Here is an 18313-nt window from a genome sequence, read left to right on the forward strand (position 1 = left end):
TGCCTAGGCAGTCCATTTTAGACCTGTTGGAATTAGCCTAAGACAATGCCAACTCGTCAAGAATGATTCAGAGGGGTACACTTCAAGCCAGGAGACAAAGAGCTGTCAGGGAAAGAAGCATCTGCTGCGACAAAGCGTTAGGTTGTTGGGAGGAGAGACTGTAATGCAAGACCGAAATCTGAATACCAGAGCTGCCTGCAAGACGACTTTTAATTCCATAGCAAGTACACCAACACCCGGGTGTATGTAAAAAAAAAAAAGGGGGGGGGGTTCATTTCTTTTCCTGCTTCTTGCTCTGCAGGTGTCCTAGGTTTTCTGTGCTGTCGGGTTCACCCACCCTGCAGTCATTCTCAGGTGTGAGGACTGCGGGGCGCCCCGAGCGCATTCATTCAACTGCTGTAGGGGGAGAAAATGGGCGCGTAGATGAGACTGCCGGGGCTCGCGGTGGGTTTTCCACCTCCCCTGGGATTCGGTCGATGGCCAAGCCCCGCGCCGGCCCCCGAGCGAGCTTCCGCGGCGCTGGCAGGGCCCTGCCCTGGCGCCCAGGTGTTCCTCCTCAGGCTCGCCCTGGGCAGGCCGATTACATCAGCCCAAATCGAGCGGCGTGGCCAGTTTTTCCAACTTGCTGTTCTGCTGGACGCCACCTCTGGCTCCTTAAGGGAACCCGGGGTGGAGCTCGTTCTCGTGTCCCCTGTCACGGGGTGGCTGTCGCCGCGAGGGGAAGAGGGGCCTCCAGGCAGGGACCTCGTCCTAAGCAGGGCGTTTCTCTTGCGTCTACCGGGGGCACCCCTCGGGGCTTGCCCCAGCCGGGTCGCCGCGCCGGGATCCCAGGCTCCATATCTACGGTCAAGCCGGTGCAGCGCCTCGACGCAGTCCTGGGAAGGGAAGGGGGGAGGGTGTCCAGGGACTCCTCAGCCGCGCCGCGCCGCGCCGCGCCTGCGCAGTTGCCTCGGCGGCCCCTCCCGCGGGGCGTGCTCGCACGGCCGCGCACCCTATCAGGCGGCCGCAGGGAGCGCGCCCGCGGCCTCGCCCTCCTTGGCTCCGCCCCTCTCCGCGCTCGGGTTCCGACTCAGACCCGGGGCCCTGGGCTCTCGGCCCCAGCGGGCGCCCACGCCCTCGTGCGCGCGTGCGCAGAGGCGGACCGCAGGGCGAGGGCGCGAGGGAAGGGCGGGCGTACGTCCCTGCGTGCGTCTCAGGCAGCGCGCACGCCGGCGTGAGAGGGCACGGGGAAAAGGTGGCTCTGTGGCCGGGGCGGCTCGGCTTCCTGGGGGCTATGTAGCTAAGCTGGTCGGCTCAGGGTCCTCTCTCGCCGCCCTCCCGCCGAGTTGCTGCTCGGGAGAGACGCTTGTCCTCAAGCCCGCAGCGCCCCCTTCGACGGCCCAGCCGCCTTCTTGCTCGTCCGTGGGAGCGTCCCGGCCGAGCCAAGCCCTGAAGGGGGAGGGGAGGCCATTTTGTCCGGACCGACTCCCCGGAACCGGGCGGAGCGGCTGGGAGAGGCTGCAGGAGCCGCGGTCGCCGCCCTCGGAGGCACCGGACGCCGCCACCGTCGGGGGCTCGCTCACGAGGCCGTTCACAGGTTGCCCGCGCCCTCGGCACCCCTCGGCTTTCCCACGCTTTGCTCCCGGCTGCCCCCAGTCCTCCGGCCTGGACGCCCCGAGAGAGGAGTTGGCCGTAGTGAACAGGAGCGATCCCTTGGGGCCGCCGGCGGCGAGAGCCCGAGCCGCTCCTCCCAATGGCGAAGAAGACGTACGACCTGCTTTTCAAGCTGCTCCTGATCGGGGACTCGGGAGTGGGCAAGACCTGCGTCCTTTTTCGTTTTTCGGATGATGCCTTCAACACCACCTTTATTTCCACCATAGGTAAGACCTGTGGGAGGACGGGGCGCGCGCTCTCTGCGCTCGGAGCCGTTTCTTTTTCCCTCCAGACATCTTGGTTTTCCGTCCTCTACGCCTTTGTTCCAGCGAGTCCCATTCCGAACGACAGCCCCCAAGTTCACTGTTGGAATCGGCTTGGAGCTCGCTGGGGCGGGGTCTTCCCGTGCTGTCCATCCGGTCTCCGGCTGTTGAGTCGCCCCTCTCTCTGCTCAGCTCCTGCTGTTAGATTAGACGGCGTTTACCCACTGTTTTCTCTCTCTCGGCCACTTGCCTGGCCTTTTCCCCCTCCTGTATTTGTGTGCGTTCCCCCGGGTACTGGGATATGATACGGAAAGGACGTGGCGGAGGGCTTGGAATTGAAGCCGGCGCTGGCTGGCTGGCAGGCAAGGGCCTGGGTTTGTACTTGGGAGCTAAGGCAAGAGTCCATATGGTTATGACTTGGAGTGAACTTGCTGGGTGTGTGTTAGGCATCATTAAGGCAAATGCGAGGAGAGCGGCGAGTCCATTGATGTGTCAAACCGTCGGAGGCCCTCGGTGTTTGGGGTGGGACACCTTGCAGGCCGGCCTCTCAGTCCTTCTTGAGACAGGAGGGTGTGCTCCGTGTGTGTGTGTGTGTGTGTGTGTGTGTGTGTGTGTGTGTGTGTGTCCGTCCGTCCGTCCGTCCGTCCGTCCGTCCCCGCCCTCGGACCCTGAGGCGTGAAGTCCAACTCTGTCTCTTTCTATTTTACTCTGCCCCGGATTTACAGGAAACGGTTTGGCCGGTCACCTCTCAGCACTTGTTAAAATACCCTCACCTGTGTCTCAGCATTGCTTAATGTGGAAGTAAAAACTCGAAGTTGGCCTTTTAAATGGGCTTCCCGTTTAGGAGAAGAAAAGGCAGGTGCCAAGAAAAGTCCCTTTTGACCCTGGTTAGAAAACTGAGTGACACTAACACGAATTGTGCTGAAGTCATAGAGTCCAAGCAACACTTGTCTGGCCAGACACACCACGAATTCCGAATTCCTTACGGGACACCTGGTTGCCTCTGTGCTAGCCATTGGGGCAGTGCAATAAAACCTGTCTTTTAAATGTAACTAATGTTGAAACTACTTAAAAAACAAACTGCATTCACTCTTTGAACTCTGCCACATTGTCAGAACTACCCTGATTTCAGCCAGTTTATAGCATTACTGTTTGTAGCTTGAATTTCTTACACCACCTACATCTGCTACTTGATTCATTCTCAGAAAACAAACTAGAATGTAATGAGATGAGATTAGATGAGGGTTATTTGAAATAGATGTTTAGCCTTCTTCCAGGTATGTGTGTGTGGGATCATCATGTTCTGAGTGTCACCCTGTTGTGTCATTTATGTGAGACTGAGAATTTGTTCTCTGCTCTGTGGGCTAGCACTCACTCCCTAGCTCCGCTTGCTTTTAATGTTCCACTTGTAGCTGTTGCTGGGTGGGTCAGGTGGTTAAACTGATCAGCAAATATTTAGTGAGCACCTAATGCTCAGCACTACCGTTCAGGCCTGCGGAGAGAGACGGCGAGCACCACAGACCCTTGAAGGGCCTTGCAGGGAGAACCCTCCCCAGGGAGTGTGAAAGTGCTACAGTTGGAAGGCAAGGGCAGGCCTGCCTGGACTGGGTGTCCAGGAAGTTGAGCCAGATAAGAGTCAGGCCCAAGGCCTGGAAAAGGCCTTCAGGGAAAGGCAACATAGTACAGACTTGAAGTAGTTTGGGGTTTAATTCAGGTGGTCAACTCGAACCTGCCCTTGAGAGGGGTGGAGGGGAGAGATGGAAGAGAAGCAGTAGTGCTGTCTTTGTGGATATGCACCTTCTGTTAAAACTCAGTCCTGTAGGATAAAAGCGTCCTCTTTGCTTGTAGCCCTAGCACTTGGGGAAACATGGGTGGTTTTTGGATGAAGCCTGCTGGGTTAGTCTGGGTTCCACTGGTTACTACCTTTGTAACTTCGGCAAGTCACTTGACCTTTCATTGCCATTTTCCCCCAACCCCCTTTAACTAGTATTACAGTTACAGGGTCTACCACATTAGGGTAGTTGGAGGATTTTGTGGGTTAGTGACAGTTAACATGTGCCAGGGCTTGCTAAGAACATAGTGCGTATTAGCTGTATGTAGAATGTGCTGCTCAAGTGTGGCAGAAGTATTACTTGATGCACTGAATGCCCTGCACACAGTGGTCACCCAGATATTTTGTTAGTGTTCTGCTAAAACAATTTTACATTAGATTCTGACATTTTTGTGTCTCGATATAAAAATGTTTGAGGGGCAGATATTTGGCCCAGTGATTTGGGTGTTCTTAGGAACGCTTACATCCCATTTGGGGTGCCTGGGTGGAGTCCTGCCTCTGCTCTGATTCCAGTTTGCTCCCGCTGCAGACCTTGAAGGCAGGCTGTGTGCTGGGGTGTGCATGCCCTCGTTCCCCTCTTTCTTTCCTGCTTTCCACTTCCCCTCCTTGCTTTTTAGATAAAAAGTAGAGATAAATAAATACAAATTACAAAATCAGAACAAAATCATATTTGCATTCACAAGACCACCCAAGAAAATAGGAACAGAAACATTAAACATTTTTTTCATATTTTGATATGTAGGATATAGAATAATGTAAAAATCATGTACTGATTCTGTGCACAGATTCAGAAGTCTGTTGTGTTTAGCAATGCTATCCAAAATAAATAATAGGAGCTGCAGCTATAATTTGGCTTTTTTTTCTTTTTTTGTGTAATCACACTAAACAGTTAACTCTTTTAACCAAGAGTTAAAAATTGTTAAGATATTTTACATTTTGTTTTCAGTTTGTCTTGGCACTTCAGGGCACAATTGCCACATATGACTAGTGACTTCCGTATTAGATAGTCCATGTCTAAAAGATCTAAAGTAGCTAGTTGGTTGACGAGAATTAGAATTATATTCTTTAAAATAAATAAAGATTTATTTATTTTTTATTTGAAAGGTAAAATTTGCAGAGAGGAGGAGAAGAAGGTCTCCCATCTGCTGGGTTCACTCCCCAAATGGCCGCAACCGCCAGAGCTGAGCTGATTTGAAGCTGGGAGCCAGGAGCTTCTTCAAGGTCTCCCTGTGGGTGCAGGGTACTAAGGGTCTGAGCCACCCTCGGGTGCTTCCCAGAGCTGTAAGCAGAGAGCTGGTTCATAAATGGAGTGCCTGGAACAGGAACCAGTGCACATATGGGATCCTGGTGTACAGGGCAGAGGATCAGATTGCTACGCCAGTGTGCTGCCTCCAGACTATTTTCAGTGTATAATACTTCCAAGACATTTAAAATGTTGTCAGCTGACCAGAGTTTTATTTTTTTATTTTTAAAGGTTTATTTATTTTTATTGGAAAATCATATTGACAGAATGAAGGAGATACAGAAAGAAAAATGTTTCATCTGCTGGTTCATTCCTCAAGTAGCTGCAACTGCTAGAGCTGAGCCAATCTGAAGTCAGGAGCCAGGAGCTTCCTCAGGGTCTACCTCGCGGGTGCAGGGTCCCAAAGGACTGCTTTCCCAGATTACAAACAGGGAGCTGGAAGCAGAGCAGCCAGGATACAAATTGGTGTCCAGATGGGATCCCAAGCATGCAAGGGTAGAACTTTCGTCACTAGGTTACCGTGCCAGGACCAAGTTTGGTATTTTAATCTAGAATTTTAAGTATAAATGATTGTAAGATTTGGGCCCAGCGGCGTGGCCTAGCGGCTGAAGTCCTCACCTTGAATGCGCAGGGATCCCATATGGGCGCTGGTTGTAATCCCGGCAGCTCCACTTCCCATCCAGCTCGCTGCTTGTGGCCTGGGAAAGCAGTAGAGGATGGCCCAAAGCTTTGGGACCCTGCACCCGAATGGGAGACCTGGAGGAGGTTCCTGATTCCCAGCTTGGGATCCGCACAGCACAGACCATTGGGCTCGCTTGCGGAGTGAATCACTGGACGGAAGATCTTCCTCTTTGTCTTTCCTCCTTTGTATATCTGACTTTGTAATAAAAATAAATAATTCTTTAAAAAAAAATGATTGTAAGGGCCCTGCAGCGTGGCCTAGAGGCTAAAGTTCTTGCCTTGAACGCCCCTGGATCCCATATGGGTACCGGTTCTAATCCCTGCAGCTCCACTTCCCATCCAGCTCCCTGCTGTGGCCTGGGAAGGCAGTCGAGGATGGCCCAGAGCCTTGGGACTCTACACCTGTGTGGGAGACCTGGAGGAGGTTCCTGGTTCCTGGCTTCGGATCGGCACAGCACTGGCCATTGCACTCACTTGGGGAGTGAATCATCGGATGGAAGATCTTCCTCTCTGTCTCTCCTCCTCTCTGTATATCTGACTTTGTAATACAAATAAATCTTTTAAAAAATGATTGTAAGATTTACAGTGTATCACTAGATAAAGCATTTAACATTTGTGAAGAAATATTTATCTTGCAGGTGTTCAGAATGACTGGTTGATCAAAATAATGCAGGCTGTCATTTCAGGCATTGATTCTTTGAAAGGAGAATTTAATAATGGATTTGTGATGCTTAGAGTGAGAGTAAAGACTTGCACTTTTTTTTTTCCTGTACTTCAAATTTTCACATGTCTATGTTAGAAATTGTTTGGTATTTATAGTCATATTTGTTACAGAGTTGGGAAAACAAATTGCTAATATGTTCCACATTCACCTCAGGGTGAATCCAAGGGCGCTAGAGTGTTTAGCAGGGGCAGAGATCTTTGTTGTTGTTGATAATGTGTGTTAAGCACCTGGAAAAGTCCCGGTAGTAAATTGGTGTGTGATAAATAATGAATAAAGGCGGGTAGGCAGATAGGTGGATAGGTGGAACAGTATTGGAGCTAGCTTATTTTATTTTTTCTTTTTACTTTCTGAGCATTACATGAGGTGTATTGGGGTCAGATTTTACTTTAGAGTATTAACTGTTTGGCCAACAGTTATTTTAGGGCCACACTAGTGTGTCTTAAAAGTTGAAATCTTATTTGAAGAGTAGTTGCTGAAGAGTGCTAGTTTTGCATGGGCAGATGTTGGTGGCTGATATAACTGTGGGCAGTTTAAGCTCAGGAAAGCATTATCCATTGTGATACATGAACTTGCACCCAAAGCATACAGTTTTAGTGGACTCCACTGAATGTGCTGTTTTTTGTGTTGTTAATCCTGCTTGCTATCCTAGACTTATTACTACCTTAGGGAGTATCTGTTCTTGGACACCATGAAGAATTAAATTGATAAAGGCTCTTGCCTCTGGAAAAGGTGTACTCTTCTTTTTTCCCTTGGTGGTACTGAATGCTTTTGCTAAACTTGAGAATTGTAGTTTGGTTCCACTAACCTGCATTTAAGAACTGGTTAATTCAGTTAAACTGAGCCCATTGTATATGGTGCACTCCTGCTTTTTAGAGAAGTGAGCCAAACCTTTGTGGTATTTAACATGTTTGGGCCCTGGTCTGGAACTCAGGCAACAGCTCATGCTGTGGGTATGCCAGAGCACCAAAGCAGTTTTTGTCATTTGTACATGTTCTCAGATTAAAAACTAAATGTTTTTCTGAAGAAATACAGATGGCCAATATACAGATAAAGAATGCTCACCGTCACTAGTAATTAGAGAAATGATAATCTGAGGCACGTATTGCTTTATATCTGTTAAGGTGACTCTCAAAAAAAAAAAAACAAACCCAGTAGTAAGTGTTGTCCTGGGATTGTGTAGGAAGTGGAGCCTTGGTGTATGGGAATGTAAAATAGTACACGTGCAGTGGAAGGCATGGTAGTTTCTTTAACAAAGATTGGGTATTGTCATGTAATCCTGAAATTCCACATCTTAGTCACATGAATTTGAAGCAAGGACTTGTGTAGATGGTTTGTATACCAGGGTTCATGGTGGCATCATTCACAATGGCCAGAAGGCGGAAGCAACTCAAGATGTCCATCAGAATGAATGGTTGATAAGCACAGCGTATTTATACACAGTGGCATATTATTCAGGCTTGAAAAAGGAGGGGGCAATGTTGTGGTGCAGTGAGTTAAGACACTTTTTATGATGCTAGCATCCCACGTGAGCACTGGTTGGAGTCTAATCTGTTCTGTCTCCATGCTAATGTGCTTGGGAAGGCAGTGGATGATGCTGTGATGCCCTAGTCTGGCTCTGATGAGGGTAGAGGCTAGCAATGACAGGGCATGTAGGAGAAGGATCACCTGGTGAACCAGAAAGTACAGACAGTGCACTCATGTCATGATCAGTCCACGCAGCTCCACCCTGGCAACCTAATCCACTCAGTCACCTCCACAGGCCCTACCTTCAGGCCTACTACCTTCAGGTGGGTCAAACCTGCGCCTTTAATGCATCAACGTTTACGATTAACCATTAATACAAGACTTTGGGGCTTAAATGCATATGTTGGGGAGCCAAATCATGTTCAAACTATGTAGCAAGTGGTTATGGTTGCATAATAGTGTGAATATATTTAATATCACTGAATTACAAACTTGAAAATAGTTAAAATGAGTAAAAAGACAAATGTGGTTAAAATGAATACTTAAACAACTATTGCATGACTCCTCTTATATGAAGTATCTAAAGTTGGTCAGATGCATGGAAACAGAAAGTAATTACAAGGGACCTTGGGGAGGAAGAAGTAGAGTTACTTAAAACAGCTTGTTTCAGTTTTGCAGGGTGAAAAAGTTGTGAGGCTGTGATGTCGTGGAATACATGATCCGCAGTGTGGCACACCACCCTTTCATTATCCTGGGTGGATTGATTGCAGGACCGCCTCCCACACAAGTATGCTATGGCACCCAAGTATAATTCGGCATGGTAGAATTTGCAGATAACCTGTATGATCCTCCTGTATGCTTTATATCATCCCAAGGTTGTGGTTGATATCTGATACAATGTAAATGCTATGTGAGTAGCTACATAGCATTTATAATAGATAATAGCCAAGAAAAAGTATGCATTGTCAGTACAAGCATTTTTTTTAAAGATTTATTTGTTCTTATTGGAAAAGCAGATTTACAGAGAGGAGGAGAGACAGAGACAGAACTTTCATCCGCTGGTTTACTCCCCAAGTGATTACAATGGTTCGAGCTGACGTGATCTGAAGCCTGGAGCCAGGAGCTGCTTCTGGGTGTCCCACGTCAGTACAGGATCCCAAAGCTTTGGGCCATCTTCTATTTTCTCAGGCCATAATTAGGAAGCCCGATGGTAAGTGGAGCAACTGGGACATGAACTGGTGCCCATATAGGGTTCTGATTCTTGAAGGTGGAGGATTAGCCTGTTGAGCCACGGTGCCCGCCCTCCTTGTTTACTTTTTTTTAAAAAAATCACAACTTCAAAAATTAATTCAGATAGTAAGTTTCATTATATATTTGTGCTTCCCATCAAAAGCCAAAACACTATTCTGTGGTTGACTCAGGTTCTGTAAAAGACTCTCTGATCACAGGTGACCCTTCCCATTCCAGGTCAGTGAGTCAGGAGGATCCTGTCTCGTCTTTTATTCGGTAGTGTGACTACTTCCAGCTGTCAGGCAGTTCTGTGTCTTTGTTTTGCCTATGTGCGTAGATCTCCTTGGGCTGTTACCATCATGCAATGTTGGGGCAGAAATGACTCCAGTGTGGAAATAGACTGGAAAGACAGAGGTTATAGAACTGATTGGTGAAGGACTTTTGATTATGATCCGCAACTGACCCTATTCTGGGCTGTGTTTTTCATTCCCAGAATTTGTTACATTTTTTTTAAAAAGTCTGTTTTCCCCCTAATTTTTAAAGATTTATTTATTTTTATTATAAAGTCAGATATACAGAGAAGAAGAGAGACAGAGAGGAAGATCTTCCATCCAATGATTCACTCCACAAGTGAGCGCAACGACCGGTGCTGTGCTGATCTGAAGCCAGGAACCAGGAACCTCTTCCAGGTCTCTCACACGATGCAGGGTCCCAAAGCTTTGGGCCATTCTTGACTGCCTTCCCAGGCCACAGCAGGGAGCTGGATGGGGAGTGGGGCTGCCAGGTGAGGACTAGGCCACGCCTCCTGGCCCTCCCCGTAATTTAAATTTGAAAAGTGGAGTTATTATGGTTTTCCCTCTCCATGCCTTTTTCCCTTCTGGCAGAGTTGAAAAACAATAGGTCTCATTGCCTAATAACCAAGATTTTGTTCGGAGACCTGGTGTTGTGCCACAGGGAGTGAAGTGTCCTGTGTTGGAGTGTTGGTTTGGGTCCTGGCTGCTTTGCTTACAATCCAGGGCCCTGCTCCTGTGCCTGTGATGGAATGCAGCGAAGGTTTTTAGCCTCCAGGAACCTTCTCCCAGATCTGGATAGAGTTTCTGGCCTGAACCAGTGGATGAAGGCTTGATTCCTTCCCTGTCTGTAACTCTGCCTTTAAAACAAGTATATAAATATTTTTCTAAAAAAGATTTTGTTCAGGTTGTTTGCTTTTTGGAAGTTTACAGCATAAAGTAGAGCTGAGAAGATTGGTTCCCCTCCTCCAAACGATTATGGCATATAATTATGGATAAGATATGGGAGAAAGGGCCCGGTTCCATGGCCTAGAGGTTAAAGTCCTCGCCTTGAACCCGCCGGGATCCCATATGGGTGCTGGTTCTAAACTTGGCAGCTTCACTTCTCATCCAGCTCGCTGCTTGTGGCCTGGGAAGGCAGTCGAGGACGGCCCAAAGCTTTGGGACCCTGCACCCGCGTGGGAGACCCAGAAGAAGATCCTGGCTCCTGGCTTCAGATTAGTTCAGCTCTGGCCATTGTGGCCATTTGGGGAGTGAATTAGTGGATAGAAGAGCTTTCTCTCTGTTTCTCTTCATCTCTGTATATCTGATTTTCCAATAAAAATAAATAAATCTTAAAAAAAAAATTTTTTTTTAGGAGGCGTGAGCTTTTGGTACAGAGGCTTATAACCTGCTTGGGGATTCCTGCAGCCCGAAGCAGAATGTCTGATTCAGATCTGGACTGCTCCTCTGGTCCGGCTTCCCTGCGCGTGCACGGCCTGGGAGCTGGCAGCTAATCACTCAGATGCTCGAGGCTTTTCTACATCTGGATGGAGTTGCTGGTGCCTGGCTTCGACCTGGCTGTGCTCTGGCTGTTGATAGCTTTAGGGGAGTGAACCAGTATGAATGGAAGATCTCTGCCTTTCAAATAAAATCAAGATGAAGGTGATAATTCATGGGAATTAGATACTATGGAAAATACTACATACAGATTTGAAATTTTTCTTGCATCAGAATTCTTAGTTCATTTTTTCTACAAGCTTTTGAAATTACTTTTTTTAAGATTTACTTATTTTTATTAGAAAATCAGATACACAGAGAGAAGAGACAGAGAGGAAGATTTTCTGCCCTCTGATAGACTTCCCAAGTGGCTACAATTCCCAGAGCTGAGCTGATCTGAAGCCAGGAGCCCAGAGTTTCTTTTGGGTCTCCCATCCTCGCCTGCTTTCTTAGGCCATAAGCAGGGAGTGGACGGGAAGTGGAACAGCTGGAATTAGAACCAGCACTCAAAAGGGGTCCCAGCGTGTGCAAGGTGAGGACTTTAGCCACTAGGCCACCATGCCAGGCCCACTCTCAGTGTTTTTGAAGTGAAAACAGCCAGAGATGGAATGCGATGTTTCCAATGGCTAGAACAGAGTGCCCAAGGTCATAAGACAGTAGAAAATAGAAAAATTATCCTGGAGATCCAAAAAAGTACAATGTATCAAGATCAGAACATGATGGTGCTGATTTATTTCTTTCATATTAGTAACAGTGCTTATTGCAATCTTTGAAAAAGAAAATGTTTAAATAAGATAATTGCAGGTTCACATGTAATTGTAAAAGATACAGGGAGAGTCCCTTGTTCCTGTGTACTTTTTCTGGGTTCTCTGTAGTAACATTTTGAAAAACTGTAATATAACATCACAACCAGGATATTGCTGTCAAGCGCAATGCACTGGCCTTATTAAAATTCCCCTAGTTTGGGCCCGGAGGTGTGGCTTAGCAGCTAAGGTCCTCACCTTGAACGCCCTGGGATCCCATATGGGCGCTGGTTCTAATCCCGGCGGCCCCGCTTCCCATCCAGCTCCCTGCTTGTGGCCTGGGAAAGCAGTTGAGGATGGCCCAAATCCTTTGGACCCTGTACCCATGTGGGAGACCTGGAGGAAGTTCCTGATTTCCAGCTTCGGATCAGCGCAGCACTGGTTGTTGCGCTCACTTGCGGAGTGAATCACTGGACGGAAGATCTTCCTCTCTGTCTCTCCTCCTCTCTGTAATTCCCCTAGTTTTATTGTTTGTACTCATGTGTGTGTAAAATTTTTTATAATTTTATAAATATTTTATATGTAAGTTTTATCCATCATGATACTCAAGCCTACTGAACAATTAAAGGGACAGCAGTCCTCCTGTTTTGTATAACCATAGCCCTCACCCAAACTTCTTCCCAACAAACCTTGATAACTACAAATCTGCCCTATATTTCCAAAATTTTGTCATTTCACAAGTGCTGTGTGAGTGAAGCAGGTTGTTAACTTTTTGGACTGGCTTTCTTTTTCTATCAGTTTGCATAATTTTCTTGGTCTTAAAGTGATGTGTATCAATAACTTTTTAAAAAATGTGTTTGAAGGGAGGAAGAGAGGAAAGGAGGGAGAGATTGATGGAGCTTCTGTTAGCAAGCTGAAGTCTGAGTTCTTGGGCCGTCTCAGCTCTCAGGTGTGTTAGGAATTGGATAGGAAGCAGACGTGGGATTCTGATGTGGTCAGTGACATGCCAGTGCTGACCCCCAGAACTCTGTGCTGATGTTAAGTAGTATTTCATGCTGCGTACTACAGTTTGCTTAAGCATTCACCCACTTATTGAGGGTCATTAGGGTTGATTGCTTGATTTTAGCTGGAATTAAAGCTGCTGTGGATATCTGTACAGGGTTTTGTGCACTCAATGCCCAGAGGTGCGGTTGCTGGGTCACCTAGTAGTTGCATGTTTGGTTTTATAAAAAACTACCAAGATATTTCCAGGAGAGCTGTACGGCTTCCTACTCTGAGCAGCACTGTGTGAGTGATCCGGTTCCTGTGCATTGTCTCCCTCACTGGCAGTTGGCATTGTCACTGTTTTGCATCTTAGCCATTCTGGTAGCTGTGTCCCGATTATCTTACTGTGGTTTTCAATTTTTCATTTCTCCACTGGCCAAAAGGATTAGTTCATTTTATGTGCTTGTGTGCTATATGTGTATCCTCTTTGGTAAGATATGTCAATGGTTACGTTACCCTTTTTTGAATTTAATTGTTAAAAGTCTGTTTAACTTATATCTTTTAAAAGTTTTTTATTGGGCCTGGTGCGATAGCGTAGTGGTTAAGGTCCTTGTCTTGAACACGGCAGGATCCCATATGGGCGCCAGTTCTAATCCTGGCAGCCCCGCTTCCCATCAAGCTCCCTACCTGTGACCTGGGAAAGCAGTCGAGGACAGCCCAATACTTTGGGACCCTGCATCTGTGTGGGAGACCTGGAAGAGGCTCCTGGCTTTGGATTGGCTCAGCTCTAGCCGTTGTGGCCACTTGGGGAGTGAATCATCGGATGGAAGATCTTCCTCTCTGTCTCTCCTCTCTGTATATCCACCTTTACAATAAAAAATAATTAAAAAATCTTTAAAAAAAGTTTTATTGGAAGTTTTCTTTTTAGTTTATTTTTATTGAAAAGACAAATTAACAGAGAAGGAGATACAGAGAGAAATATCTTCTATCCTCTTGTCACTCACAAAGTTGCTTCAACAGTGGAGCTGAGGTGATCTCCAGTTAGGAGCCAGGAGCTTCTTCTGGGTCTCCCATGTGGGTGCAGGGTCCTAAGGCTTTGGGCCATTCTTGACTGCTTTCGCAAGCCACAGGCAGGGAGCTGGGTGGGAAGTGGGACAGCTGGGAAATGTACTGGCGCTCATATGGGAATCCAGTGCATGCAAGGTGAGGATTTAGCCACTGAGTCCTTGCGCCCACCCCAAAAGTTTTTTTTTTTTTTTAAATACACAGCCCTTACCACCCAACTTGGATACCTGGAATGGATTTTCAGCTCCCAGCTTTGGTCAAATCGAGTCCTGGCTGTTGGGGGCATTTGGGAAGTGAAACCAGCAGATAAGAACTCTCTTTTTCTCTCTCTTGAGGGGAAAGTAGCATTTTATTCCTTTTTTCGATATGTGATGAGCAGATATTTTCTCCCGGTCTGTAGCTTGTCTTTTCAGTTTTTTTACACAGGCTTTCACAGAGCAAAAATTTAAAAATGTGGAGCAGGAATTCTGGTGTGATTGGTTAAGCTGCTAGTTGGGATCCTTATGTTCCATATTGGGGTGCCTGGGGTCAGTCCCTCTGCTTCTGATCCCGTGTCCCACCGGCATCCCGCCGGGAAGCAGCAGATGTGGCTGATCTCTGCCACTCGCTTGAAATGTGTGAATGGAGGTCCAGGCTTCAGCCTGGCCCAGTCCCAGCTGTTGTCTGTTGTGGGCATTTGAGGCGCGAACTAGTAGGTGGTATTTTTTGCTGTCACTCCCCTGTTCTCCCCTCCCTGCCAAATTAAATAAATTCTTGGGAGCTGGTGCTGTGGTGTAGTGGCAGCTGCCTGCCAGTGGTGCCAGCATTTATGGGTGCCCACTTGAATTCCTGTTGCTCCATTTTTTGTTATTATTATTTATTATTGGAAAGGCAGAAAAACAGAGAGGACATACAGAGAAAAAGATCTTCCATTCGTTGGTTTACTCTCCAAGTTGGCTGCGACAGCTCAAGCTGAACCTATCCGAAGTCAGGAGCCAAGAGCTTCTTCTGGATCTTCCACGTGGGTGCAGGGTCCCAAGGGCTTAGGTCATTCTCTATTGCTTTCCCAGCACATGGAGCGGTGCTTGCATCTGATCCTGGCACATATGAGGTGAAGACTTTAGCCACTAGGCTACTGTGCCAGGCCTCAGTTGCTCCACTTCTATTCAGCTGCCTGCTAATGTCCCTGGGAAAGCAGTGGAAAATGGCCCAATTGCTTGGGCTCCTGTACCCAGCTGGGGTACCTGGAAAAGCTCTTGGCTTCACACTAGCCCAGTGATGGCTTTTGAGGCCATTTGGGGAGTGACCATCAGATGAAAGACCTTTCTTTGTCTCTCTGTAATATTGTTTTAAAATAAATAAATACAAATCTTAAAAAATTCTCACGAGATACATTTATGGATCATGCATTTGATGTCTAAGAGTTCTGTGTTTTCATGAGATTCATGGTTTTGTATTTTGCATGTTAATTTTTATGTGGTATGGTGTGGTTAGATTGAGGTTCTAGTCCCACCTCTCCCAGTCTCGTAGTCAGGTGATGAAAGTGATCTAAATAAAGGGTTTCAGAGATTCTATAGGATCCTGTAGGAATGCAAGTTGAAGTGATAGATTTTTTTTTCTTTTCTTTTTAATATTGTTTAAATAGTTGAATGAGATGCATACCCCATGTAAGTCTCTAATGTGGGGGCAAGGTCTACTGTGGAGGAAGGTGGGTGGGACACAGGTTTCTGTTTTTTTTCTGTATCTGCAGTGAGGGAGAGGGGGGGAGCCATTTCTTGCTGTCAGATTACATCAGCACCTGGTGACGGGAACAGCCATTTGATGACACCTTAGAGACCCTGATGTGGGGAACAGTGTTCAGAGGATGTTAATTGAGTGGTTTGATGTATCTGAGATGTTTTTGACTTCATTGTAACAGTGCTGAGAAGTCTTTCCCAGGTTTTTTGGCTCACCAGGTCCTCCTTAGTGCATCCACAGACCAGGAACATGTTGCAAGGCTTGGCCAGGAGAGTTGTCTAACCTGTTCTGCTTTTCATCCTTGGATGAGGCATTCAAAATCCTCTGCTGGCCTAGATGAGCTGGCTGTCAAGACACCTGTGTGCATCTAGGCATACTGTCTACTGCACAGTAGCAACTAAACAGGCCCAGGCCCAATAACATGCACTCTGAGGTTGGACCTGACATATACTGTGATTTTTCCTGTGGCTGTGCTTTAGTCCAGTGATTTATCTTCCTCTGTCCTTCAGTATCTTCTCAAAATTATTTCAACACGAAACTGTGAGATTATATTTCTCTTTCTGTTGTTTTCCTGGATGCTTGCCTTTCTTTTAGACCATTTTTGTCTCCTGCTTTAGTAATACACTGGCTATTAACCAGTGGACTAAATGCTCACATCTCTGTTTTGTTTGTTTTAAATGTTTGTTTATTTCAAAAGCAGAGAGGGAGAAGAAAACAGGCAGAGTGAAGGGAGGGGGGCAGACAAGAAGGGACGGAGGGAGGAAGGGAGGAAGAGAGAGAGAGAGAGAAGAAAAAGACAGAATGAATATATCTAAAACCTGCTTGTGAAAAATGCTTGCAATAGCCAGTGTTGGGCCACACCCAAGCCAGGATCCAGGCACTTTATCCAGATTCCCCATGTGGGTGACAGGGAACCAACTACTTGAGTCATCATCTGATACTGTCCCAGAAGCACACCAGCAGGAACCGGGATCTGAAGTGCAGAATAGCTGGGACTTGAATCAGGAACTGTGTTGGAGGTTGTGTGTATTTCAGGAGGTGGCTGAAGGTAGGTGCACTTGCTGGGCCACTATGCCCATTCTTTTTTTTTTTTTTAAATTGAACGTTGATTTTCCTGGGTTGTCTTCTTTTCTTTTCTTTTCTTTTCTTTTCTTTTCTTTTCTTTTCTTTTCTTTTCTTTTCTTTTCTTTTCTTTTCTTTTTTCTTTTAAAGATTTATTTTATTCTTATTACAAAGTCAGATATACAGAGAGGAGGAGAGACAGAGAGGAAGATCTTCCATCCGATGATTCACTCCCCAAGTGAGCACAACTGCCAATGCTATGCCGATCCGAAGCCAGGATCCAGGAACTTCTTTCCAGTATCCCACACAGGTGCAGGGTCCCAAGGCTTTGGGCCGTCCTGGACTGCTTTCCCAGGCCACAAGCAGGGAGCTGGAAAGGAAGTGGAGCTGCAGGGATTAGAACCGGTGCCCATATGGAATCCCGGGGCGTTCAAGGCGAGGACTTTAGCCGCTAGGCCACGCCGCTGGGCCCAGGTTGTCTTATTTTCTATTCTCCACTTTGCTAATTTGTTCTTCTGGGAGATTACATCAGATTTAACTTTTAAGAAGTTATTTTCAACTAGTTGACTGACAAAGTTCAGAGAGAAAGAGAAAGAGAAAATGAGCTGGGGATCTTCTATCCTTTGATTCGCTCCCCAAATGTCCACAACAGACAAGGCAAGGGCAGGACCGAAGTCAGGAGCCAGGAATTCTTCTTTAATCTCCTTGCTTTCCCAGGTACTCTGAGAGGAAACTGAATTGAAAGTGGAGCAACCAGAGTTTGAATTGGCATACCAATATAGGCTGCTTGTATTGCGAGTGGCAGTTAACCCGCTGTACCGTTTTGCCACTCCTACTCATTTTAATCTATATATTTTTTTAGAGGCTTTCTGCAAATATTCGGTGCTTTCAGGCTGTGCATTCATGATTAAGAATGAATCATCTAAGAGATGTTTGCAAGCTCTATAATCATGGGCAAGGTGTATCGTTCATGGATTCTGCTGCAGTGTGTTGAAAATGGAAGAACGAGCCTTTTCCCATGGGAGAGCGTCCTAGTAGAGATGTCTGTAGGTGTTGTTTCTTGACCCATTCAGTTTCTTCAGTGGAAGCTAGTCATATTGCATCACCTGTCTGGTATATGCTAAAGAGGATGTTAATTGGGTTGCTTGCTTTTTGAATCTAAGTAGATAAAGGGACTTATAGAGAGTATGGAGTTAGCTTTAATTGCACACGTTTGTGTTTGATCTCCATTCCTCTCAAAATCCTTTTTAGTCTCATCCTCACACTCCATTGAACTTGTGTTCCTGAATGCAGAATGTATCTGTTTCAGACTTTTAAGAAAAAACATTTAGATTCCTGTTAGATCTTGAAGGAGTAGGAATATTAGGCTATGTGAGATGAAGTTGTGTCTTGGGATGGCCTGATGTCCACATAACCAGGCCTTCACTTCACCTGCCTGGTGTCTGATACCTTCTGTTGCTAAACCTTTGCAGGGTTCTGAGACATCAGTTAGCTTATTTCTTTTTGTCTTAATATAACGTGATTGGATATTGTGATATTTAGTGAAATTAAGGTAGAGTTGTATTTGTTTTTTATTGTTTTGGTGTGATTTTGGATAAAGCTGATTAATCTTTTTTCTGTATCAGTTGGAGTACTGACTAAATATTTTTTGACCTAACAATTCATCTTGTCAAATTTCGGCATGATATTTTGCTAATGTTTTTAAAAAGTATTTAACACATGTTCAAAATAATGAAGTTTTTCTTATTTAGGAAGGTCTGATGAATGTGGTAGGGAAACAAGGTAGTTAAAGTAGCATCCAGAAAAGTGACATGTTGAGACAGATGTGTGATTCTTAGCTGATGAATGTGGGAAAAAGAATGCGTTTGGTTTTTGAACAGACTATAAATCTTAGGCTTTTGAGATT

General features: G+C 46.2%; 1 protein-coding gene across 1 annotated transcript in view; it reads left to right on the top strand.

The window, feature by feature from the left end:
- The first annotated feature begins 1186 nt into the window (after positions 1-1186).
- RAB10 (RAB10, member RAS oncogene family) overlaps positions 1187-18313 on the top strand; it is a 67176-nt gene continuing 50049 nt past the window's right edge. The window contains exon 1 of the mRNA XM_040992939.1: positions 1187-1859. Within this exon, the coding sequence (XP_040848873.1) occupies positions 1733-1859 (127 nt within the window). The 5' untranslated portion in view covers positions 1187-1732. The remainder of the gene's footprint in view (positions 1860-18313) is intronic.

Source organism: Ochotona curzoniae, unplaced genomic scaffold (assembly GCF_017591425.1).
Source record: "Ochotona curzoniae isolate NIBS_2020 unplaced genomic scaffold, NIBS_Ocur_1.0 contig_883, whole genome shotgun sequence".
Lineage (NCBI taxonomy): Eukaryota > Metazoa > Chordata > Mammalia > Lagomorpha > Ochotonidae > Ochotona > Ochotona curzoniae.